Source organism: Echeneis naucrates, unplaced genomic scaffold (genome assembly GCF_900963305.1).
Source record: "Echeneis naucrates unplaced genomic scaffold, fEcheNa1.1, whole genome shotgun sequence".
Classification (NCBI taxonomy): domain Eukaryota; kingdom Metazoa; phylum Chordata; class Actinopteri; order Carangiformes; family Echeneidae; genus Echeneis; species Echeneis naucrates.
In genome coordinates, this window is record NW_021780168.1 from 1,060,794 (window position 1) to 1,086,899 (window position 26,106).

The 26,106-nt window shown below is 40.4% G+C and overlaps 2 protein-coding genes across 2 annotated transcripts in view; one reads left to right on the forward strand and one right to left on the reverse strand.

The window, feature by feature from the left end:
- LOC115038391 (NACHT, LRR and PYD domains-containing protein 12-like) overlaps window positions 1-26,106 on the reverse strand; it is a gene marked incomplete at its 5' end in the record, with an annotated part of 488,710 nt that overhangs the window by 330,426 nt on the left and 132,178 nt on the right. The gene's annotated exons all lie outside the window — the stretch shown is intronic.
- Window positions 19,853-25,451, forward strand: LOC115038409 (serine/threonine-protein kinase Nek3-like). Its single transcript, XM_029497249.1, has 9 exons — window positions 19,853-19,876; window positions 20,037-20,133; window positions 20,844-20,935; window positions 21,026-21,109; window positions 21,482-21,543; window positions 21,636-21,719; window positions 22,214-22,268; window positions 22,531-22,719; window positions 22,820-25,451. The coding sequence occupies exons 2-9, from the start codon at window positions 20,073-20,075 to the stop codon at window positions 23,111-23,113; spliced, it is 921 nt and encodes a 306-aa protein (XP_029353109.1). The 5' UTR covers window positions 19,853-19,876; window positions 20,037-20,072; the 3' UTR covers window positions 23,114-25,451.

Sequence of the window (26,106 nt, forward strand, 5' to 3'; positions counted from 1 at the left end):
TGTTGTGTAGTGTTGAAATGATGCCATGGGTTTTGGATATTTGAAAGGTAATCAAGGGTGTGATGTGCTTGGAGGCTTTATATTGAACAACTAGTTCATTGCATAGTTAAAATCATTAAATCAGATAAAATTTTACTTTAAAAATGTATTTATCGTATTTGATTTTACTTAAAATTTTGGGAACTGGATGTGTTATTTACAAGATTAATTTCTGGGTGTATAAAAAAATTAAGTAATTCTTGTTAGGTTTTGACTGCATGTGTTCTTAGCTTCATTTTCTTATGTGGTGTTTGTATTTTCTTTTTAAAGGTTTTTCACCTGGTTGACTCCTAAATTGCATCAATTTTCTAAAATAAAAGGAAGTAAAGAAGAGCAAAGCATGTAGTCAATGAGTGGAATCCTGCGAAGTCTTCCTGAAATTTGCTGTCTTTTCAAGTGGGGAGTTCTGCATACTTGCACCTTGCAATAGTGAGGGACATATAAGAGTGAAAATGAATCATCCAGGGACAAAAACCTCTAGAACTCCATGATTAACTAAAGTGCATGAGGAAGAGTCATTGTTAACATGAGTAAGTGATATCTGTCTGATTTTAACCAGTTTAGTGTGACTCCGAGGCAGATCTCAATTTAAGGTTTCAGCCTTTGTAATAGACAATTATGGTCAATGCTGTTAAAAGCAGCAATATGATCGAACAGGACATGTATTGAGGCCAACTGAAGCCAAGTGGACTACTGCCAATTGTTGAGAAAAACTGATGAATTTTGGCTGTGATTGATTCATGCTTGAAATGTAAGTCACAACTGAAGATGGACTGCTGACAGTAAGAAAGCTGGTGAATCAGTTCAATTAAACTTAATTTTTTGGATTGTTTCACAGTGTTCATTCAACAGGACAAATAAATCACTCAACCCTGCAATTCCACCGCGAACCTCTGAATGCGAAACACATGCAACTCAGCAGCAGCAGCAGCAGCAGCAGCAGCAGCAACTTCAGAACCTCCTTTTACCATTCTAAAGACACCATTTTTCCAGGACCAATGTCTAACCGAATGAAAGGTTGTTGAAGATCGCGAAATACATGTCATATGATACTGGTGTTTTGTGGCCAGCGTTTATTTTTAAATTACTTGAGCTGTTTCTTAAAAAAAAAATTCTTTACCTTCATAGCGCATGCACCAACTATGAAGCACAGGTCCTATTTTCTGGATGCAGCGGGGATAATGGATAAGAAAATGGCACTTTGGTAAAAGTTTTTTCTGCAGATGCATCTTGAACAGTTTGTGGTGTTCCACAATCAAAATCAAATCAAAATATACACACAAACCTTGAAATAACATGGGAGAAAATACAATGTTTATTATTTGTAGTAATAAAAGAAGTAGGCCCCAGTCTTGGTCAGTAGGAGTTACAAAATCTCCAAAGAGGAGCAGAGCATTCCTCAATAATCACCATGACTGAACTGCATTCAGTCCCAGATCATTAGACTCTCTACCTAAATTCACAGCCACTGGCCTATTGTTTCTCTCCATGAATACATAATCAAAACTTTATATTCTTGAATTCAGCTCCTCCAGTGTAACATACAAAAACAGCTTCAGTTTGTACTGGCCCACTTCTTCCAAAATGTCGTGCATGTGTAAAGGGTTTAAAAAAAAAGTCTTTAAAAAGACAAATATTCAGAGTGTAAAAGGTTTAAAAGAAATAAATATGCAGAGTAAATGGTTAAAAATACAGTAGCTGTTAAAGTCCACTGCACAATGTTTCAGTTCATTATGGGATTATGGTACAGGGTTACATCCACTTAGCAGCAGCTACCTATCTGGTTTATTTACCATCTTACTTGCAGACTTTGACAACAGGTGTCAACAACAGTGAACATAAATATGGATAATTTACACTGAAACTAAATACACTCCAGCTAACTAACTACTAACTAATGTTAGGTAGCCGATAGTGCTTTTTTTTTTTTTTAACTTGGTGTTTCTCCATCATAAAATATCCTAATGAGCAAACACTGGTTTTTGGTCATTAGACAATGGAGGATTAGAGGGTTGGATCTTTTGTTATATTGTCTAAGAATATAAAGTGTAATTTCATTTTAAAAGTCTACTGTGTAGGCAGCATTTCTCTCGTCTTGCTTCAAGAGTTTTAGCTGGTGGAGTAAAAGAACACCAAATAAAATGCCAAAACTCTTAAGCACACATTTGGATGAACAATGATGGAAATGAATTCATATTTTGCTTAAATACAGTTTATAGTGTTTGTATGATATTTTAGTGTTTCTATTTATTGGTACTCTATTCTTGAACACCAACATGTAAAAACAAAAAACAGCATATGACACGAATGACTTGAATTGTGATAAACAAGTTTATGTAATATCCTTTGTTTCCTCGACATTTGGTATTTACAGATCAAATGTGGAGTTGAAAGATTATTAAATGGTCCCAACAAATTAATGTGAATTGGAAAAAAATATTAAGTTGGTTTCCTTGAAATTGTGTGCCGTGTTTCTGTTGTGCAATGACAGAACAAACAGACCAGAACTGGTCTGATACCTTGGATGAACTTGGCTCAGTGAATTGAACTCTTCTTACACTCTGAGTATTTCCAGACATAGTTAATCCATTGAAGGATTAAAGCAGCAATCCTTGTTGTTGTTGTTGGAATTATTTGAGGCAACAGAACATTTTACATTGTAACTTGTAATTTGATCAATAATTAACATGAATTAAATCACAACTCCATCAACACATCCTACAGTCAGATACCACCATCTAGTGGACAGACAGAAGAAGCAGCATCAGATCTGAGATACATTTCTCAGAAACTTGCAGATGACTGACAGGGCAGACTGATTTTGTATGTTGAGTTATGGAGGCACAGCATTTAAATGTGTCAAAGAAACAAATTTAAGGCGTGTCCTAAACATCAGATGAAGGAACCACCTTCCCTGGTCTGGTTTTCTGATAAAGGTCAGACTGGTTTAGATGTAACTGATGTTTGATTAGGCTTGCAATTAATTGATGAGTAGGAAGTTGTAGGCCTTCAGATGTTACAAAATATTTATCTTCATTTAAAAATTGCGCGTATAATGCAAATATAAAGAATTGAATGTTGGTAACATTAATCTTGAATGTTGTTTCTGCATTTTAATTTCAATCATATTCTGTTATAACAGTTTTTTGTTGGGAGTTAAAGGCAGAAGTTAGTGACATTAGTAGTGGCAGTAATGATGATTATGTGTCCTGTGATGTAAATCCTGTTGTAATGAAGCTTTTTGTTGTGTTTGTGTGAAGGTGGAGGCTCAGCTATGAATCAGTGTGAGGACAGAGAGGAGGGAGCCCCTCCCTCTAAAACCACTCTGTGTGGGGAACATGAGAGTCAGACCGAAGCTCAGAGGTGAGATGAGGATCTCTAACTGTCCATCTGTCAGAGCTCAGCACTCAGATCACTGCTCCATCATCATTCACTCTCACTGTCACTTAAATTGTTTACTGTTGAACTTCTTCTGCTGCTGTTTCTTTTCTTAATGATGACAACGTTAATAATAACAATAATAATTTTTATTTGTCTTGCCTGTTTCAAATCATGCAACAAAATGTTTCACAAGAGTCAAATTAAAAATATCCATAGAACTCGAATACACCTCACGGTGATACTTGGACACGTCATCAGTGATAAAACCGGGGTCATAGGGTGTTTTGGGTATTTAATCATCAGACACCCTCACCTGGGCAAACCAGGTGGGATTATGAAAGCTACCAGGCCCTGCCATCCCCATTGCCACGGTGCCCACCGATGTGCCCAGGCGACGAGTCTTTCGGTCACCGTTGGAATCCCTCCAACTGTGAAGCAGAAACAATTGGCCACTTTACTTTTTTTCAGGACTAGAGACCTGGAATTATCTGGCTTGAAGCTCATCTTTGCCCATGTGATGAAAGCCCCTGGAGGAGCCACCTGCACCCAGGCACAGATGTGGTTATCACTGACAAGTCATTCATAAAGGCTCTTATTGGGGCCTGCCAGGTCACAGATCTTGATTTTGGCCCTCTGCAGACTTGACAATCATGTTCAAGGCCAAGGAGAAGAGTGACACAGAGATTGTACAGCCGGTGATTAGGCTTGAAGAGACAATTGTGCTGAAATTGCTGTTGTAGTTTATGATGATGTTGCAGATCTTCCCCGGAACGTGGTGTCTTGTGCAGGATAGATCCGTAGGTATTGGTTAAGTCAAGCCAAAGAGTTTCCAAGTCTCCTTTGCTTTCCCTTGCCTCCCGGATCAACTGTATCACCACTCCTGTATGCTCCAGGCACAGAGGCACTCCAGGAACTCCCCCCTTCTGGACAGAGGTGTCTATGTTGGTGACAATGGTTGGTTGGTTGACAATCTTAAAGAAAATCTTGCTCTCAACTCTGAGATGATACGAAACTGCTCGATGTTGCTGGAGTTCTTTTCCTTTGTGATCCAGATGCCTTCGGTGTGTCTCCACTGGGTGGCGACTTTCCCTCTACATCATATCACCTTCAAGATCTTCCACAGACGCTTGAGGAGCACTGGACGCTTGTAGACCTTGTAGGGTACACTGGGGGGTACACTGTACCACTGGGGCCGAGAACTGAATTAGATCTTGCAGCTTTGACGACTTACTTTACCTCTGCCAGAGTGGGCTCATCACTGTGGAATTGGGACACCGGTTCTGGAGGTGTCACCAGTGCCTTGAAAGAACCAAGCTTTTGGTCTCTGGAAGTGTCACTGTAGGTGGCATTGAGATGATGGTCGATTTCTTTGACAGGGCAAGCGAGGTGTCCACTTCACTTTGGGCCCAGTAGCCTCTTAGTGAAGGTGAAGGGGTTGCCAATGAAGGCGCTTCTCTTCCAAGCCCTTTCCTTTCCCTTCCTTCTGTGCCACTTGGCCCTCTTCAACGTGGTGAGCTTCTTTTTTATGATGTGAGAAAAAAGTGACATGTAAATGTTATTAAAATGAAAAAGAAATCACACAATAAAATATTCTTGGTCATTTGTGGCTATACAGAAGAAAATTGGACTTCACTATTGCTACTCATTCAAAACTGATCTTTTTCTATTCAGTTTCTTGCTTGGTGATTATTTTACTCTGTTCAACTCAACCCTGCTCAACTCTGTTTCTGCCAGCAATCAGAAGTCAAAACCAGATTCTCCTGAAACGAGCTGTTTGTCCATGAAGAGTGATCACTCTATGGATAAACCTATTAAATTTAAGGGAGGACAACAGTCTGCTGTATCCAGCTGTGTAAGAGTGATCGGTCTATGGATGATTTTATCAAAGAAAAAAGGTAAAAGCTGATCATTTGCTGTCTTTGTTTGACTCATTAAAAGTATCAAAGCTTGTCTATCAGTTTCTCTGGTGTTCATAGAAAACTCCTGGAACAAACTGTGTGTTTGTGTCTTTTCTCCTCAGAGTTCAGTCTGACAAACATCATCACACAGACCTGGACTCCATATTTATGGTGTGTAAATGTTCATCCAGTGACTACAACAGACACCAACAAAGACTTGTGTTTGAAGCTGCACTCTTTAGACCAGTAGAGCTTTACTCTGTGACAGACAGGAGTTGAATTGGGATTGAACAGGTTTGGGGTGGGAGAGAGTGGGAGAGGACTGGGAGTTGTAGTTCACCACAGAGCAATAATCCATCAGCCTCAACAGATATGTTCTGTATGAATATGGTCTGTTGGAGACTTTTACAAAACATTTCTGCTCCTTCTTGTTCATCTACAGTAAATCTTAAAGAAAAGTTTATTGAGTTGTTTTCCAGATCATTTCAGCTGTGACTTAATAACAAAGACCAAAGTTAATCAGATTCAGTCCTGGACCTCCATGGACTCTGTCTCTACAGGGTTTAAAGATGGAATAATTCCTCAGTGAACTAGTTCAGGTGGTCTGATCCATCTTCAGCCACAGTCACAGTTAATACCCTGAATTTTCACTTCCTAAGTTGATGTGTTGAAGGGCTGTATCAGTTTGGTCTTCATGTGATGATCAGGATCTCTGTGTTGTCAGAATCTAAAGTCAAACTTAGTAAGTTACTACACCAGTGAAGTTAGTTTAGTGAAGTCAGCAGGTCTGAATCTTTCTGTGTAGCTCTGGAAAGAGACGTGGCAGCAGATGATACAGCAGCAGCTAAAGTTGAACTCTGCTGACTGATGATCTGATGCTTTGATCCATCAGTTTATACTGAGAGTGAACTTTACACAGGATGTTATTGTGTTCCAGCTGCTGGAGGAGAACATCGTCTGTTTTGTGAAGAACGAGCTGAAGAAATTCAAAAGGATCCTGAGTCCAGATTACCCACAATTCATCAAGAATGAGGATGAGGAGGTGGATGAAGAGCAGAGGAGGATCAGAGAGGCATTTCTGAAGATCACAGTTAACTTCCTGAGGAGGATGAAGCAGGAGGAGCTGGCTGACTGTCTGCAGAGAGGTAAGAGGATTTAACATGGTGGATCAATTAGACATTTACTAAAGTCTGAGGAGACAGAGAGAAATATGATCATATCTTATTCCTTAGGAAAATTAAACATCAACCTTGTCGTAATTTTTTTTGTTTATTCAGGAATTCATGCTCAAGTGTGTCGGCATAAACTGAAATCTGGCCTGAAGAAGAAGTTCCAGTGTGTGTTTGAGGGGATCTCTAAAGCAGGAAACCCAACCCTTCTGAATCAGATCTACACAGAGCTCTACATCACAGAGGGAGGGACTGAAGAGGTCAATGAGGAACATGAGGTCAGACAGATTGAAACAGCATCCAGGAAACAGGACAGAGCAGAAACAACCATCAGACAAGAAGACATCTTTAAACCCCCACCTGGAAGACACCAACCAATCAGAACAGTGATGACAAAGGGAGTGGCTGGCATTGGGAAAACCGTCTTAACACAGAAGTTCCCTCTGGACTGGGCTGAAGACAAAGCCAACCAGGACATAGAGTTCACATTCCCCTTCACCTTCAGAGAGCTGAATGTGCTGAAAGAGAAGAAGTTCAGCTTGGTGGAACTTGTTCATCTCTTCTTCACTGAAACCAAAGAAGCAGGAATCTGCAGCTTTGATCAGTTCCAGGTTGTGTTCATCTTTGATGGTCTGGATGAGTGTCGACTTCCTCTGGACTTCCACAACACTGAGGTCCTGACTGATCCTACAGAGTCCACCTCAGTGGACGTGCTGCTGACAAACCTCATCAGGGGGAAACTGCTTCCCTCTGCTCGCCTCTGGATAACCACACGACCTGCAGCAGCCAATCAGATCCCTCCTCAGTGTGTTGACATGGTGACAGAGGTCAGAGGATTCAATGACCCCCAGAAGGAGGAGTACTTCAGGAAGAGGTTCAGACATGAGGAGCAGGCCAGCAGGATCATCTCCCACATCCAGACCTCACGAAGCCTCCACATCATGTGCCACATCCCAGTCTTCTGCTGGATCGCTGCTACAGTTCTGGAGGAGGTGTTGAAGACCAGAGAGGGAGGAGAGCTGCCCAAGACCCTGACTGAGATGTACATCCACTTCCTGGTGGTTCAGTCCAAAGTGAAGAAGGTCAAGTACGATGGAGGAGCTGAGTCAGATCCACACTGGAGTCCAGAGACCAGGAAGATGATTGAGTCTCTGGGAAAAGTGGCTTTTGAGCAGCTGCAGAAAGGAAACCTGATCTTCTATGAATCAGACCTGACAGAGTGTGACATCGATATCAGAGCGGCATCAGTTTACTCAGGAGTGTTCACACAGATCTTCAAAGAGGAGACAGGGCTGTACCAGGACAAGGTCTTCTGCTTCGTCCATCTGAGTGTTCAGGAATTTCTGGCTGCTCTTCATGTCCATCTGACCTTCATCAACTCTGGAGTCAATCTGATGGCAGAAAAACAAACAACAACTTGGAGGTCTAAACTAATAAGGACTGGATCTAAAACAACACATCTCTACCAGAGTGCTGTGGATGAGGCCTTACAGAGTCCAAATGGACACCTGGACTTGTTCCTCCGGTTCCTTCTGGGTCTTTCACTGCAGACCAACCAAACTCTCCTACGAGGCCTGGTGACACAGACAGGAAGTAGCTCAGAGACCAATCAGAAAACAGTCCAGTACATCAAGACAAAGATCAGTGAGAATCTGTCTCCAGAGAAAAGTATCAACCTGTTTCACTGTCTGAATGAACTGAATGATGGTTCTCTGGTGGAGGAGATCCAACAGTCCCTGAGATCAGGACGTCTCTCGACAGATAAACTGTCTCCTGCTCAGTGGTCAGCTCTGGTCTTCATCTTACTGTCATCAGAAAAAGATCTGGACGTGTTTGACCTGAAGAAATACTCTGCTTCAGAGGAGGCTCTTCTGAGGCTGCTGCCAGTGGTCAAAGCCTCCAACAAAGCTCTGTATGTGCAAATAAATACATCCAGATCAACTGAATAATTTTCTTTAGTTGAGACTCAAAAACATGTTTCTTTAATCACCTTATCTTGTTTTGCTGCTTCCTCTTCAGTCCAGACAGATTTGATATCTTTCCTCAGCTGCTGTGTAGAAATGGTCTGACTGGTCACTGTTACTGGGAGGTCGAGTGGAGAGGAGAGGTTTATATCTCAGTGAGCTACAGAGGAATCAGAAGGAAAGGATACAGTGCTGACTGTGTATTTGGATGGAATAATCAGTCCTGGACTCTGTTCTGCTCTGATTCTGGTTACTCTGTCTGGCACAACAAGAGAACAACATCCCTCTCCTCCTCCTCTGACTCTAACAGAGTAGCAGTGTATGTGGACTGTCCTGCTGGCTCTCTGTCCTTCTACAGAGTCTCCTCTGACTCACTGATCCACCTCCACACCTTCAACACCACATTCACTGAACCTCTCTATCCTGGGTTCTGGATCTGTTCTGGTTCTTCATTGTCTCTGAGGAAGCTGTATTGAAAGAGACATGAAACTAGAAACTGAGACACTTCACTGTTGGCATCACTTCTCAGCTCTCGAGTCTCCGTCAGTTCCAGATTTTAGAGACAGATCTGGACTTTAATGTCCAAATATCTGTATTTTTTTGTCAGTGTCTTCCTGAAACTCCATCAGCCTACACACTATGACTTTCCCTCATGCTTTGGTTGGTTTCTCTAACTGAAAATTTTTGCTTCAGGAGTAAAAAGGGAAGAAAATATGTGATGGCTGGACCGACGATGAGATCTTTACTTCTGTCAGTATTAATGAAGATCTGAAGATCTTCACAGGGAATTATTTTCTGTGACCTCCATTTTCTTCTTCCTGCCTCCTGTTGGACTGTCAGTTTATTTCAGTTCCATTGATCTGTTCATTACCATGATGTCCCCTGGACTTCATGCTGCTGTCTGAATGAGACAAACATGGACCACAGGAACCGTTCAGTTCCTCCAAGAGAATCATCAGGAACTCAGAGTTCATCATCACAGCAATCAGCTGCTGTTGAAGCCCGTCTGACTATCATCAAATGATTAACACTGTGGAGGATGACAAAGATGGAGTTCATGGTAAATATGTTCTAACCAGCTGTAAACTGTTAAAATATTCCATCATATACTCAGAGGTGAGATGTTCATAGCTTGGACACTAACATGTGTGTGTGTGTGTGTGTGTACATTTTTGTTATGAACCCAAACAGGTTATTTCTTTGTGTTGGTTCCTGGTTAGTAGTTCCGTCATTCTCAGTGATACTGTTGGACCCAAAGTGGGTTAAAAATAGTTTGGCCTTCTTTGGTCAGCTGAACTGCCTCATTCACCCAAAAAACTAGTTCAGCCTGTTTGGCTGTTTTTAACAAAATCTATCTTTTCCCTCACAGTCATAAAAGCAGAGCTCTGGCATGGAGTTCACATGGACTGCTGTCAGATACATTGCTGAGCTATTGGTCAAAGATTTTACGGCTTTCTCTTATTTTGTGCCGGTGGAAGGATATCTCACACAGGCTTTGAGAGAGTAATGGGAAACTCGATTCCTTTATCTTTTTTCCAGTTTATGTGAGTCACTCACCAAAGTGAATCTGTCATTTGAGTCACTGAGTCAGTACACAAGCTCCACCCAGTCCCCACTGACTTACATGAAGCTTTGAAATCTACTCTTTTTTCCCTTCATAAAATGTAAATATATTTTTTAAAATTTAGAATGATTTGTGAGTTTAGAAAAAAAACTACTCGATGTTTTTTTTTTTTTACTGAACATGTTGAGTGGAAAACATTCATTGTGGCTTTGCACCAATGAAGCATTTGTAGTTGCTGATGTTTCAGTTTTCAGTTTGAAACAGTTTGTCTGTATTCTTCCATCCACATGTTCATCTCCAGTCCAGTCCAGATTTAGTAACATGAATGTTTTCTGACCACTGAAAAGGAAAAAAGTTGGACCATCAGTGTTGGTTGAAAGCCGGTGCAGATTTATGGCCCACATGCTTACTTTAGAGCGAGGAACCATTTAATTTCTTTGCATCTTTAATTTGAACTAAATAATTTATTTTCTGAAGTTTTGTTTGAACAGTTTTTTGTGATCCTTTTATTTTGTAGCATAGTTGTATAATATTTGGAAAATATTTGAAAATCATCTGTACCTATCTATTTCTTTTTTTACTTTTGTTACTTGTGTTTTGGGGTTTGCTGCTTGTCTTCCCAGTTAATCCACTTTATTTATATCTTTTGAGTTGTTTCAAAGCACAACATGACAAAAAGTAAAGGATTTGTTATTCCAAAAAAAAAAAAAAAAACAAGAAAAAAAAAAGTGATGTTTGGAACGATACAAAGCCGCATACCTGTAAGAAAGCTACAATGGGGTCCTCAGAGAGTGTCGTCACTCAGTTTACTTCTATCACAATGGTTAATGAGCTTTTATAGAAAAATGCACATGCTCTCCCCATCAGGGCATCTGTGTTCCATGTGACAGGCGGAGACACTGTCCACTATACTAACGAGGAGCAGGAAAGAGAAACGTGACTTCACTTCCTCTGTGGAAAACAAATGGAGAATAAAGTTGTTTCCTCCCAGTTTCTATCCAGAGACCTTCAGTGTGTGAGGTGAACAAGACAACCACTACACTACAGAAACTGCTTGATCCCACATGTCCCCTGAGACATATGTGACCATCAAGGAGCTTTTTGTTAAACTGCCATATGAAACCCCATAGACTTCAATACACTGACTTCATTTTCCAACCAGTGGAGCTGCCCCCTGATGGTCATTAGATAGACTGCAGGTCCTTAACTTATCAGATACAGAACAATAACAAAAAGTTACAATGATCAGTCCAGGGACATTTTTGTGCTTCTTAGTCTTACTGACGTCACACTGTTGACATTGTGGAGTTATTAGTTGTTGATGTTGTTCTGTAAAAATCTGCATCAGTGAAACATTCATTCATACATGAGGACATCACGTATATTGTTGGAATAGAAAATCTTATTTTTTTCTGTGTGTGCTCCTGAGAAAGAGGCTCATGTGCTGGTTGAAGTGAATCAGCACAGCTTCTGTCAGGAACATCTGTTTGTTGCTGACAACATCTGGATTACAGATGACAAATCAGACTGATATTATTTGTGTCATGGTGTTCAGAGATTTCAGCAGCTCACATCCAACACAGAGACTCTGAGCAGGCCCACCTGGTCTTAGACCCAGACCCAGACCCAGACCTAAATCCAAACCCAGGAGACAGAGGTTGAGTGAGTCAGTGAGGAAGAAGCTGCTCGTTCTCCTTCAACAGTTTGATCTGAGGAAAAGTCACTTCCTCTTTTCAGGAATCAACTTCTACCATCTGTCCACTAGATGGAGATAACTGAGCATCAACTGAGAACTGAGTTCTTCATCATCTGGAAACAGACAGCATTGTTTTCTTCAGCTGGAGCTCTTTGTTCAAATCTACATTGAGATTCAGAGCCAAATGTTTTTCCTTTCCTGGATTTACTTCATCATTTCATGACTCTGTGGATTCAGCTGACAAATGCAAAATACAACCAACTTTTAAACGATGATGTGTTGAAACAAAACTTTATTGATTCAGTCTGGTCAGTAGAATGTAACCCGATGAAATCTGGTGCAGTGACTAGTTCTTCTGCTCAGGTGTCGTCTCTCATGGCATCTCAGATAACTCAGCGCGGGTATCTGTGGGGTGGGCTGCAATCCTCATCCTATAACACTTATACTACAATACTACTAATACTGAACTCCACCCACTTTCTCATGTACCCAGATAAAACAGATTACCACTTTAAGGGACAGCCCAAGAATGTGAGTAGATTAAACAAGTTTCTTCCCTGGGTGGGATGAACCACCATCCTTTCAGTTAACAGCCAAACGCACTGACCCATTGCCCCACAGAGACTTAATGACCAGCAGCTGTAGTTACACTATTTAAACCTCAGCTAGTTTCATGTTGGTTCAAACTGATGTTAAGATATTTGACTCTAGCAGTCATGGTTGGTCGATGTATGCTGGATAAGAGAAAGTGGATTAAACACAGCATGTCTCTCAGTGGGCTCCAAAAGACCACTGAGCCATCCTGACGTGTGTCCAGCTGACAGTCTCTGATGAGGAAACAGAAAAGTTAATTCCAGCTTTGACAGGACAGTGTCAGCTACACAGTGCACTGCAGTTAGCTGAGCTGCAGACCAGTCAGAGTGGAAGAAGGCAGGCTGGCAGAGGCAGTGCTCTGCTGGGTAACTTTGGATCTAAAAAACTACTTATTGCCCATCAAACCCATGACCCTGAGATTAAGAGTCTCATGTTCTACCGACTGAGCTAGTCTTGCTGCTAGAATTGCAAAAAATCCTCCAAAACATTGCCAAAAAATACAAACTGTTATGTGTATATCCTTTCATCCCATCATTTAATATGTTTTGCTACATTTCAACTCCTTAATGCTTTGAGCTACAGAAGAACAAGAGCAGTCGCACCACATAATCATTTCAAAATAAAAGCCGGTTTAGATTATTTTATTTGTATCTTTAGCTCAGATGTAGCAAAGTGCAACAATGCTGTCAATAAGGATCTTTCCCATTTAGGTTACTTGAAGTGACGGTGGTGTCAGGTTTAAGCCACCTAGAACATTATTAAACACATAGGGAAGAAAGACAAAGGACAACAGCGCTCATTTTGCTTGCAAGGAGAACATACAGAGATATGTTCAGTTACATTCTCTACCTGCTCTGACGTATCTCTTCTGTTCTCCCCTCTTTATTTCCTTTGGGTGGTCCTTAGTTACATGATGTTGCTCCTCTAAAGGTGGGAACACACAGCTGCAACGTAGTGGATAGATGCTTATTGTATAATCATATTCAAGTTACACCTCTGAAACATGACACACCAAACACTTTGAGAAGCTAGTTCATAACCGAAGTAATCTGGTTCCCGTCTCCTCCCTGTCTTCATGTTCCTCTTCGAAGGTCGTTGCTTATCTTCCGGAGATATGATCTCAGCTCCTGTTAGAAAAACACAAGTTTCTGCATTCCTGCAGGGTTAGTAAAAGTTGAGCAATACTGTGATAATCATTTTATGTACATTTATTCTAACATTTCCCCCGTTTATCACATTCTTGCTCAAATTCTCATATCACTCTACTCAGTCACTTCATGAAGATTTTCAACTGCGAGATCATTTTTATGAACACAAGTAAGTTTCCACTTGGCGGTAATGTCTTTAACATTCATAATCTTTTTGGTCAGAGAACAAATCCAGTAAATCCAGTCTTCTTCCCCACTACTTTCCTCATCAGTTTGAGAATTACTATCCAGCAAGGGGTACATTTGAGCCACTTTATCTCCCATGGGTGAAATTGCTGTAATAATTAGACAGTTAATAAGAGAACGCAGGCAGGGCACACAACAACATCCACACAAGGTTAAGATTGCAGCAAACACTGCTATAGAGACCAAAACAGAGGACACTAGAGCTTTATATTTTCCAAAGACATCCATCCAGGAATCCCACATTGAGGTGTCAACCCCAGAGTGTTCTTTCATCTTGCCATTGAGAGCTCAGAGTCCCTCTATGGCCTTAGTAAGGCTGCCATCAGCAGCTGTGTTGTTGGGGATGAACGTGCAACACTGCTCTCTGAACATAGCACACACCTCCTCTCTCAGCCAACAACATGTCCAGGGCTATCCTGTTCTGGAAAGCCATTAGAGAAGTCGCAGACAACTGTCCATGTACCGCCTCGAAGCCGCTCTGTGTCCAATTACCTAACTTTTGAACGTTGTAGTGGATGTAGTTGATCCTGTCTGCATTCTTATTAATTGTACACCACCAACATAAAAGTGACTCAAATCCTGCTGCTACTTGATCTACTAATTTGTATTCATCTGGAACACCTCATGGTACACCGATTGCATCAATGTATGTAGGATCACCGTCTGCTAACCAGGTTGCAGATTTTTTCTTGTGGTGCCATTGTTCAGGCAAAACACTAGATAAGCTATCAGTGAGTTCTTTTTTTCTGACATAGTGACGGGAAACACAAAATCCCACTTTGCACAAGTGATGTTCGGATTTGTTTTATTCATCACTTCCACAACACATTTTTTATCGATCGTTGCAGGTATTATTTGTAATATCAGCCTAGGACCCATACACACTACACAATCTCCTATAGTCGTGTTTGCAGCTTGTTCTACCATAAGTAACCAGTTGTTGCTTTGTCCTGAAATACCTGTTATAACTTGGAACCATTCATCAACTTTTATCTCACCATCATTGATGAAGCTGTAGCAAAACAACTACACGATCATCTGGATGGGAACAGTTTGTTTGAACAGTTTCAATCAGGATTTAGAGCCCATCATAGCACAGAAACAGCGCTGGTTAAAGTCTCCAATGACATTCTAATGGCCTCAGACAATGGATCAGCCTCCATACTTCTCCTTCTAGATCTTAGTGCTGCATTCGACACCATAGATCATAATATTTTACTACAGAGACTGGAACATGAAATTGGAATTAAAGGAACTGCACTAAGGTGGTTAAAATCCTACTTATCAGATAGACATCAGTTTGTTCATGTAAACAACAGCTCCTCCTCATGTACTGTAGTCAGTCATGGAGTCCCGCAGGGTTCGGTACTTGGACCAATCCTCTTTACGCTTTATCTGCTTCCTCTAGGCAACATTATCAGGAAACACAGCATCAACTTCCACTGCTACGCAGACGATACTCAGCTGTACCTATCAATGAAGCCAAATGAAGTCAGTCAGATAGTCAGACTGCAGGCATGTCTTGAAGACATAAAAGTCTGGATGACTGGAAATTTTTTACTTCTCAACTCTGACAAAACAGAAGTTATTGTACTCGGTCCTAAGCACCTCAGAAAAATACTATCTAAACATCTCATCAGTCTGGACGGCATCACTTTGGCTTCCAGCTCCACTGTAAGAAAGCTTGGAGTAATTTTGGACCAGGACATGTCCTTTGTCCCTCACGTAAAACAAGTTAGTTGGGCAGCTTTCTTCCACCTGAGAAACATTAGGAAAATCAGAAACATCCTTTCTCAGGATGATGCAGAAAAACTAGTCCATGCATTTGTAACTTCTAGGCTTGATGTAACTTTGTTATGATTTGGCGCTATACAAATAAATCTGATTTGATTTGATTTGATTTGATGTATCGTTGGTCTTTTTTGGTCATTCCCTTCTGATAAGGCTGAATTTCCAAGTCCCAACTGCCCCAAACAAAATGCTAATGTAAAACACCATGCTTACAATTTTCAAATATATTGAAGTAACATCAAGGAACATAATGTTCTGTCACCAACTTGTGTGGTCTGTGTAACGAAGGTCAAGGTTTTTTTATTTGTTCTGATGATTGGAAATGTCTCTTTATTGTTTATCACTTGTTCGGATCCCCGTTAGCTCTCACAGAGGCAGCAGCTACTCTTCCTGGGGTCCAAAATGAAAATGCACATCTGTAGTCAAACAGATTCAGGGAGATGCAGAGTGCTACATTAAAACAAACCACTTTACCAACAACCTGAACTGCAGGATACACATTACACTTCCATTACCAGATCCTCTACAAATAGACGTCGTTCAGAGTGGTGCTGAGGCTTAGCTGGTCAAAGCATCTGTCTCGTAAACAGGAGAGCCTGGGTTCAAATCCCAGCGGTGCCTTGTTCCCAATGTTAAATGCTGTAGATATAACAAGCTACTAGCTGAATCTTTTCCTGCCTGGACAAGCACTTAGTGAGGTGCTGTATTCCATCCTGAACAGGAAACGTTTCAGCTGTGTGCCGTATCTATGATACTTTGTGATTAAAGTCTATCAGAATATGAACTCCACAGTCTGTAGAGTACAGAAGACCCACTTTGACCCACTTTGTCTTGCTGTTATGTCATCAAATCCAACTAAACGTTTCCAATATTTTAAATTAATGAGGACTGTTGGGGATCAAACAGAAAAGGACAAAAGGTATGGAACAAGATTTTTTTCTTTGAATTAACAGATTTTTTTTTTTTTACAGCAAATAAAAAATTGAAGTCATTCTGAAATATAACTCTGATAAATGGACAAAAACAGGCCCAAATTAAGAAAGGTCCACCAAGCATGAGGAGACTGAAGCTTAAACATAAATGAAGAGAACGTACCTGACTCACAAATGGCACACTGGGGTTTTTAACCAACGGATTAATCCTTCTTTAAACTCACAGGACTAGAGTGTTTCATTTAACTACACATAAGTCAGTGAAAAAAAACTATGAATCAAACTAAACAGAAGTTTAAAACCTGCTCCCTGCTCTTCCTCCACCAATGCTCTGCTCCACTTCTTGTGGGCCTTCCTCTCCATATTTAGCTTTCTGCCAGCAACTCAGAACTTAAGGAACACTCGCGGACACTCGGAGCGGATCTCTCTTTAACTCCCTCACTCCGGAGGAGCGGAGCAACCAAAGTAAGAGGATCGTCTGGGCAGAGACAGTTAGAATAGCGCACATTATATTTTGTTTTACCGTGTATTTTGTTTATTTGGGATTCACTTCTATCCGTTTGTTTGCTTTGTTTTATTTCCCTTAAATCCCATAAATTGTAAAATTGATTGGTGCTACGTGCTGGCCATCACCGTGATCAGTGATTGAGCAGTATCACTAGTTAAAGGACCAATACCCGACCCGTGAACTCCTTTCGCCGGCTCAGCTGTTGTTTAGTGATATTGTAATAATCAACTGTGGTGATGTCGTCTCTTTCTCCTTCCTCTTCTTCCCTTCACACACATTCACACGTGGCGACCAGTTGCCATCTTGGCTCCGACGGGGGCGTAGTCGATGTCACTCCGTCGTCATCTTGGCCATTAAAGACGTCACTCACGTGACTCTCCAGCCAGATTTACTGCTCACACACTCCTTCTCTCTCCACTGGATGGCAACCTGCCAACTCAGCAGTGTTTTCTTTTTTTTTTTTTTTTTTTTTTTTAGTCCGGCAGTGCCCCTACTTATATCCTCTCCCCCACTTACATACAGCTGGGTAACTCACAAACTCAGTTATGACATAATCCATTCAGTTTCACATGAAGACAGAGCTCCTGCTCTCATTCTCTCCCTATTCTACTGAACCCCCCACGCGTCTCTCTCTCTCTCTCTCCCTACCCAAACAGTCGAGGCAGCTGCCCCCCCACCGAGCCTGGTTCTGCCTGAGGTTTCTGCATCTTAAAGTTGCAATGTTCATGAGCTGAGCTCACATCAACATGTAGAGTGGAATGTAATAAATGGCAAATCTCATACTTATTCACGTAGAACATGTTCATTAACTGCTTCTTTGCTTTCTACCTTGGAACATGAAAGACCAACTTATCAGTGCTGTAACAACTGTGTGGGAGATCAAGAACTCATGTTGTGTTGCAATACCTCAGAGTGTTGTTTTGTTTTTGCTTCTGTAAAACTGAAGGGCTCAATTAAGTATAAAATGTCTTTGAAGAAGCTCGTTGGTACTCAGTCTGATAGACAGGTTGGTGGTTTAGATGATGAGACGATAGAAACTACGTCTGAGAGCTTCAGGGGTGACAATGACATCACCTTCTTACACCACAGATCGTCTGACATCAGTAGAAAAAAAAAAACAAGAACATGTGCTTCAACAAGCAGCAGCAAGATTCTGGTAGCTCTCAATTTTTACTAAATTTTTTGTCTTGTTTTAATGAACGTGTGTGCCTTCCCCTATCTCAGCCCCGAGGCATTACTAATGGACCGATGCCCAATCAACCTAGACATAAACACAAATGATTGTATTATTTACTCTGGCTGCATATTCTTCACAGTTTTAATATTAACTTTAGCAACAGAAAAATTACAACACAAGAAATATAAATGTCCTCAGAAAAATTTTATTGTTTTGAAAGATATAAAATACTGAATTTCAAAAACAGTGATTTACAACCAATGATATTAAATAGCAATCAATGCCTCAGGCGGCCTTTTGACAGCTATCGACAAATATTTCCAAACCAATTGGATTTCACAATGAGGTGCTGCACAAATTATTAATTTTATCTAAAAGCTCACTATCGATATCTCTGTCTTTCTTTCACTGCTGTCACTCAACATTTTTCTCCTCTTCCTCAGCAACCAAATGCTGCTCGTTTCCCAATAACATTTTGATTGGCTGACGTGGTTCATGTTTCCAACAAAAGGAAAGGGGGCACCGAGCATGGCGTAGATTGTTTATTACAAGTCTGTTTATTACTCAGCCTATCAGTCAGGTTTAACAACTGTATCTAGTTTGAAGTCCACACTTTGGACACAAGTTGAAATGGAGACTCAGTGAGGCTGCGTCTTCCTGCTACATCATCTTAAATCAGTCCTTTGGTTTGGACCCACCGTCAACTTCAAAGAGTTAGATTAGATTTTCCTTTATTGTCCCACAATGGAGAAATTCACGTTGTTACAGCAGCGAGAAACAAACAAACAAGCAAACAAACAGAGACACACAATAGCAAGTAGTGCTACCCATAGCTGTAGTTGCACCTGGGTGCTTAGAAGAATATGGCACAGTATTACTCTTAGTGTGCGTGGTCTACAGGGGGGTCAGTCCTGGTTATTAAACAGTGTGACAGCAGCAGGAAGGAAGGACCTACGATATCTCTCCTTCACACACATGGGGTGAAGGAGTCTGTGACTGAAGGAGCTGCACAGTGCACTGATGGTGTCCTGCGTGGGGTGGGAGGCATTGTCCATCATTGATGACAGCTTTGCTATCATCCTCCTCTCTCCCACCACCTGCACTGATTCAAAGGGGCAACCCAAGACAGAGCTGGCCTTCTTGAACAGTTTATCGAGTCTCTTCCTTCCTCTCTTCCTCTTCCTCTTACATGTCAAAAAATGAAGAAGGGAGACATGAGACACAGTAACACCCATATCAGAGGAAACACACATACACACCCTAACCCTAACCCACACAGGGCCATGTGACTTCCAACTCAGCAGCTGAGAGGAAAAGTGTTCAGAGTTCAACCTCCATTTGAACTCGTCGGAGCAGAAGCAGGGAAACTAAAGGCTGAGGCCGGTGAGTGTTAACATTATTATTATTTCACTGTCAGTTTGTCCCTGTGGACTGTGGAGGGACAGAGACTCACAGTGGACTTCTGTAACACTGAGACAGGGAGGGACACCAGTCTCCAGTCCATCGCAGGGCCAACAGGGCTGTATTCTAATGCTCTGATCAACTTATCCAAATGTTTTCAACCCCTATTACTTGAATTACATTTCCAATAACTGTATGAAATAAAGACATTTGTGTGAATTTGACATCTGTGTTCTCAGGAAATAACAATGATGGGGGGAAGCCAGAGCAGCCTGAATGGCTACAAGATTCAGAGAGAAACAAAAAATGCTTTTATTGTCACAAAGGAAGATGACACGTATCTCTTAAAAAATATTTATTTAAAAAAGGTGAGCAGGCCTTCACTATTTTACAGTCTGAAACATACTGCATGAAAAGTTAGAATCTGTGTCTCAGTGTTACATTCAGGATGTGGTTTGTTGACTACGATCTCAGACATACCGCCTGAACCTCTCCATCTCAAGTCAAGTGCTGTGATGATTTTAACAGATACCCAGAGAAGCTGTTTCAGCATTAACCAATGAAATGGAAATACTGAAGGAAGCAAGTCATCCTCATATTGTGAGTTTCAAGAACTCTGTCAGAGGTAAGCTTCAATAAACCTGCATCAAGTTTAATGTCCTTTACGTTAAACAATAGAACTCAAGATTAACAGAAACCTCTGCTTTGAGACAACTAGGATCAATTCTGAGACTAATGCAACAAATTACATTTCAAAGCACAATTTTATTTTATAAGCTGGCATTCAAACATCATTTCAGCATTTGGTGATGCTTTTAATAATTTGTATTTAGATATTTAGATGGCTGCAATGCCGTTTGCGATCAAAAGTTAAAATCTTTATGAGCTTAATAAAGGTAAGTGCCTTTAAGTTGTAAAGTCTATGCTACAAAGATTTTACAGCTGCTAACACATTAATGCCTGATTTTCTTTTATTTCATTTCTTCCTCTTCCATGGTGTGACCATGCAGTCAATAGCATTGCTTTATTTTCACCACAGTTTCATTTACAAACCAGACCTGCTCTAGCCAGCTCTGTGATGGTGGCTAGCTCATTGGTCCAGACCACAAAATGATGTTGTCAGAAACGAACATCAGGAATTAAATGGAGAATTAAATCAATTTTATTTATCAGTTTAAAAAACCTGTTTGGATTGGGTTGATAAAATTCTGAATAATCCATCCAATTATTCACGGGCCAAATTGTCTTCCCGACTTGAACCACAAAAGAAAGTGCTAACATCTCAAAGTTGATATGTTTCAAATGCTAACAGATCTTTTCCATTTTGTCATGAAGACGAACACAATAAGGTTTACTACATAGTGATGGACTACTGTCAAGGGGGGGACTTTGTCATAAAGGTCAAAGAGAAGAGTGAAGAGTCTGAGGTACAGCGCACACACAAAAACACAAAACACATTTCAGCAAACTTTACTCCATCCCACTCCAACAGATTATTCCTCAACTGTCTTTTCTAGGTACTGAGCTGGATTGCTGAGATCTGTATAGCTTTAAGATACATTCATGAAAAAGGCTTGCTGCACAAATGTCTGAAACCGGAGGTACAGAATGTCCACATTATAAAAACATTGTATTTTCACAGAACTTACTGACCAAATTTTTTACAAAAAATAAAATAAAATAAAATAAACAAAAGGTCTGTCATATCTGATTTTGTAATATTGTATCAGGAAAGCTATCTTAGTAAGCAATAGCCTATGACCGGCCATGGAGTGAACTTAGATCACAGATTAGAGCCGTTGTTTGAATTTTTCCTTTTTTTCATCTTAGTCTTGAATGTTTTGCTAAATGTTACTTGTCAGTCATGGAGTGATTCAGGTCTGTGAAAAGTAATTTGACATCAGAGCTGCAGGTTGCTCTTATTAGCCAATCAGATCACTTGATTTGTGCTTCCTGTCTCTTCTCTTTGATAGAACATCTTCCTCACTGAATTTGGATCTGTGTGCTTGAGCGATTTTGGGAAAGCCTATGAAAAGTATAAACATTATATTACATACATATTAGCATTTCAATTCTTTTGTATTGGAGTTATTCCTTTATTTTATGGACTTATTTTTAATCACCTAGTTCAAAAACCACCGATGCCAGTCTGCAGGAAATGTCATATCTGCCACCAGAACTCTTCACAAAGGGGACATATGATGCTAAAAGGTAAAGCTTTGTCTCATAACAGCCGCCTGTTTGCAGCTAGTTTTGTAACATCTCATACTGCTTTCTACTGTGGAAGTAAGGCAGCAACAAAACTTACATTTGATTTTATCAAATCTAAGACAGCACAGAAAATAATATCAAGTCAAGTATTTAATTTAGTTTGGTGTAGACCTGCTCTATATGTAAAGTACCTTGATGTAACTTTGCTAAGATTTGCCGCTATATCTTAATTAACTGTTCATCATCATTCAACATCATTTTAAAATTAATGTAGAGAGCTGTTCTCCCTGTAACTTACACTGAAAGCATTTACACCAAATCATTTTATAAAAAGATATTTTAACTGAACTGAAGTTTTCTGTGCTTACAAACAGAAGCCCTAATCAGCTATTACTGCTAAGGATCCTTTTGTCTAAAGTGTTATCTGGTTCATTGGCTCGTGTAATTTTGTTCCTGCTAACAACACAATACTAATACTACCACTTTATTTACAGTGACATTTGGTCATTGGGATGCATAATCTTTGAAATTTGCACTCAAAAACCAGTGGTGAGTTACCAATAAATTATCAATTTGTTGACTCTGAAATAGAAATTGTCTAAAATATTAATTGTCATTATGTAATGCACAAATAAATATGAAATAAAAAATATGTTGTTTTGGCTTGTTGACTTTTTTTGTTTTCAGAAAACAGGCCTCTTCAGGCTTTGGAGTACATAGTATGACTTCCTGAAATAGAAAGAAATGTCATGATTTTATTTCACTTACTTTATGATGAGTTAAGTATTTTATTATATTTATGTGGTTTCAGTTCACAGCGGAGACCACAATCAAGCTCATGCCAAAGCTCATCCATGGTCCTCATCCATGTCTCCCAGAAACGTTCTCACCAGAGCTCCGTCAACTTGTTATTGACATATTCAATACTGACCCTCAATCAAGGCCGACAGCCAGTGAGATCCTGGAGTGTCCCTTCATCATAAACTGTCTTTCAAACAAGGTATCATGATGGACTACAGATGATTTATGTAACTTCTGAAAATAGATTTTGACAGCAAGCACTCCACTTAAAATGTCTATGCTTTTTTTTTTTTTCTTAGTGCAAAACAACTGTGGACGATCTCCAGATCAAGCTGGATAAGCTCAGAGAAGTGGCTGACAGTTTGGAGCGTGTGCATCAAGGCACGACCATCGGCAGTCTGACTGGAGGAGTGATTGGAGCGGTGGGAGGGATTACATCCATAATGGGCCTCATACTGACCCCCTTCACTTTCGGAGCCTCTCTTATTGTCACCGGGGTTGGAGTGGGTGTTGGTGCACTTGGTGGGCTCACTGCTGGTGCCTCCAATGTAAGAAATATGGTCAACCAGGCATCTGATCGCAAAGCTGTCTGAAGTATCATCAAATACTTTGAACATAAAACTAAATTAGTGGTGACCTGGTTACAGGAGATTGGCCACAGTTTACACAACATCAGGAGCAGATATGGCTCAACTGACACACTGCACACTGAGAATAACCAGTTCAGCGCACATAACCTGGCAAAGGCTGAAAGGGTAGGAAGGGGTCTAGTTGGCCTTTCTGAATTGACTCGACTAATCCAAGTGATAAACGTGGGAAGGATCGCAGCTCAGGCATCCAGGGTGGTACGTGTGGCAGAGGTAGCAACAGGTGTGTTTTCAGGATTATTTATTGCAGTAGATATCATTTTTATTGCGATGGATGCCAGAGAGATACACCACATTAAACAGGCACAGGCAGCAGGTGAGGGCGCAGCTTCTGAGGCTGGTGACAACATATCCACCAGCTCAGTGATGCAAGAGCACAACTCAGACACGTCACAGGAACAGGGCCAGTCTTCCAGAAATGCTACCCAAGTCAGATCTGAGATCATGAGATTTGTTCAATCCATCAGGCAGGCAGCAGACGACTTGCAGAGAGTCCGAAATGAGCTCAAAGACATCATCTCATCTCTCCCTTCAATCGGGTCTGAAGGAGATGAGGGATGGAGCAACATGGAGTTAGTGTCAGTTAATGTTTAACCCAACATTAGCTTAATGCTTACATGCAATAGAAAACGCCATAGACCGGCTAATGGGATTATCATCCGTACCGCGATCATTTCAAAGAGTCACTGAATTTATATCGACTCAAACATGGCAGTGTTACCAAAGTAAAACGAGACAAATGTAACATTTGCCAGCACCATCTTCTTTGCTGTTGCATGTTGGGGCAGCAGCATCAGAGCCAGTGACACCAACAGACTTGACAAGATCGTCAAGAAGGGTGGCTCTGTACTTGGTCTGAGACTGGACTCCTTTGAGACTGTAGTGGAGAGGAGGATACTGAACAAACTGTTATCCATTATGGACAATGAGCAGCACCCTCTCCATTACACAGTGGACCGACAGCGGAGCAACTTCTCCCACTACTACAGCTCAGATACAGGAAATCTTTCCTGCCACATGCCATCACACTGTATAATAACAGCTAAATAACCCTGTACATTACTCACAGTCAATGTGCACTTTACTTTACTGTATATATTTTTTATTCTATTGCATATATTTTTTATATATTTTATTCCCTATGTGTAATGCTGCTGTTACATTGCAATTTCCCAGTCTGGGATAAATAAAATATCTATCTATCTATCTATCTAACACTCAGAATCGGATGAGCGTAAACACACTAAATGACATCGATGTTCAGCAAGCAGTATTCTCCAGACCAGAGAAACATCTGGTGACTATACGTCATACTTCCACTAAGTTATTGCCGGAAAAATGCTTTTTAAGACCGAAAAGTAAATTAGTCTGAGCGGTGAACTTTTTGATTTAAACATTGTGATTATCATTTCCTGTGTCATACCTGTAATGATATAATAGGTCATTTAGTTTTCTAACACATCCTGAAGTTTGCGGTTTCGGAGAAAACCTGGCGTAAATGTTGGAAGTCCCTGTCTGGACGAGAGTAATGCAGCCGCACTCTGCGAGTTAACAGCTTATCAAAACACAACGATTCTGCATTGTCATGACAGACAAGACTATAAAGAGAACAACACAGAGAGGCCTGGCTCCTAACCCTAACCCTGGTTTATGTGCAATTCGTTGTAAATTTGTAATCATATAAAAACAAGATGATTCACATTGAAGCTTGTACTTTTTGACATATTTGAAACAAATAAAATAATTAAAGTGCATTATATATTTGTAATTGTTAATTGTAAAAAAAATGACCAAAATGTAAGCAATTCCAGTCCAGAATTTGATTGCGTTACTTTCGTCCGGGCGGGACAACACAAGAACAGCGGCCCTATAAGCATTCAACAGCATCACAGTGACAACTGTACACATTACTGGAGAAAGTGATAAATGACATTCTCCATGTTTTCCTGTTAATCGGTGCTGCTGAAAAATTCCTGATATTTCCCTGTTAAAGTGACTCTCGTGATAAAGCATCTCTTGTGTAAGAATAGCAGAGGATGGTTCCATCGACCTCTGGGTTACGGGCCCAGCACACGTGGGCATTATGCAACCCCCACGGCCCATGACGTGACGGAAAAACTCCCCTTTTACTTATGACGCTAAAGATTTGCTCCAACTTTCAAACTGTGCATATGCTATTACAGGAAATGTTGTAAACTGCAGTGTGCCATTTATGAGTCAGGTATTTTCTGTTCATTCATGTTTAAGCTTCAGTCTCCTCATGCTTAGTTAACGTTTCTTAAACAGGGCCTGTTTTTGTCAATTTTTTGCAGTTATATTTCAGAATGATGTAAATTGTTCTTTGTTGTGACATTGTTTCTGTTAATTAAAAGAAAAAAAAATCTTATTTCATACCTTTGTCCTTTTCTGTGTGATCCCCACCAGTGCTCATGAGCTTGATATATAGAAAACCTAAAGTTGGATTATTGGACTGTATTATGTCAATCAATCAATCATTTAAACTTTATTTATACAGCACTTTTCAAACTAAGAACAATGTTGCACAAATGCCTTCCATATGAAAATATAAAAATAAAGACAATTTCCCCCACCCAGGCCACATCACCATCCACTTAGACAGAGACACTCATATTAAACAAGACGTTATATTTGTTGCACAAAGGTCATTCAGTACACAAAATTCCAAAAATTGTATCTGGACATAAATTCTGCTTCTGCAGTTCTACCATTACTTACTGACATAAGAAAATTTTTGCCACATGTGGATAAAAATAATTATTTGAGATCAGAAAAACCATAAAAAACAATTGCATTTTATTAAGGGAAGAAAGGGCCAATTTATCAGTGATGACTGACTGTCACATGTCTCACAAGAAAATATTTTTTATACAAAAATACTTCTGGAAATGTTCCCAAAGGGTCCAGAAGAAGCTGAACCT

Excerpts from the sequence above, each read along its gene's own strand:
- LOC115038409 (XM_029497249.1), top strand. The coding sequence starts at position 20,073 with ATGGAAATACTGAAGGAAGCAAGTCATCCTCATATTGTGAGTTTCAAG. Across the intron at positions 20,134-20,843 it reads TTTCAAGAACTCTGTCAGAG|ACGAACACAATAAGGTTTAC; the intron begins GTAAGCTTCAAT and ends TTTGTCATGAAG. Across the intron at positions 22,720-22,819 it reads TAAACTGTCTTTCAAACAAG|TGCAAAACAACTGTGGACGA; the intron begins GTATCATGATGG and ends TTTTTTTCTTAG.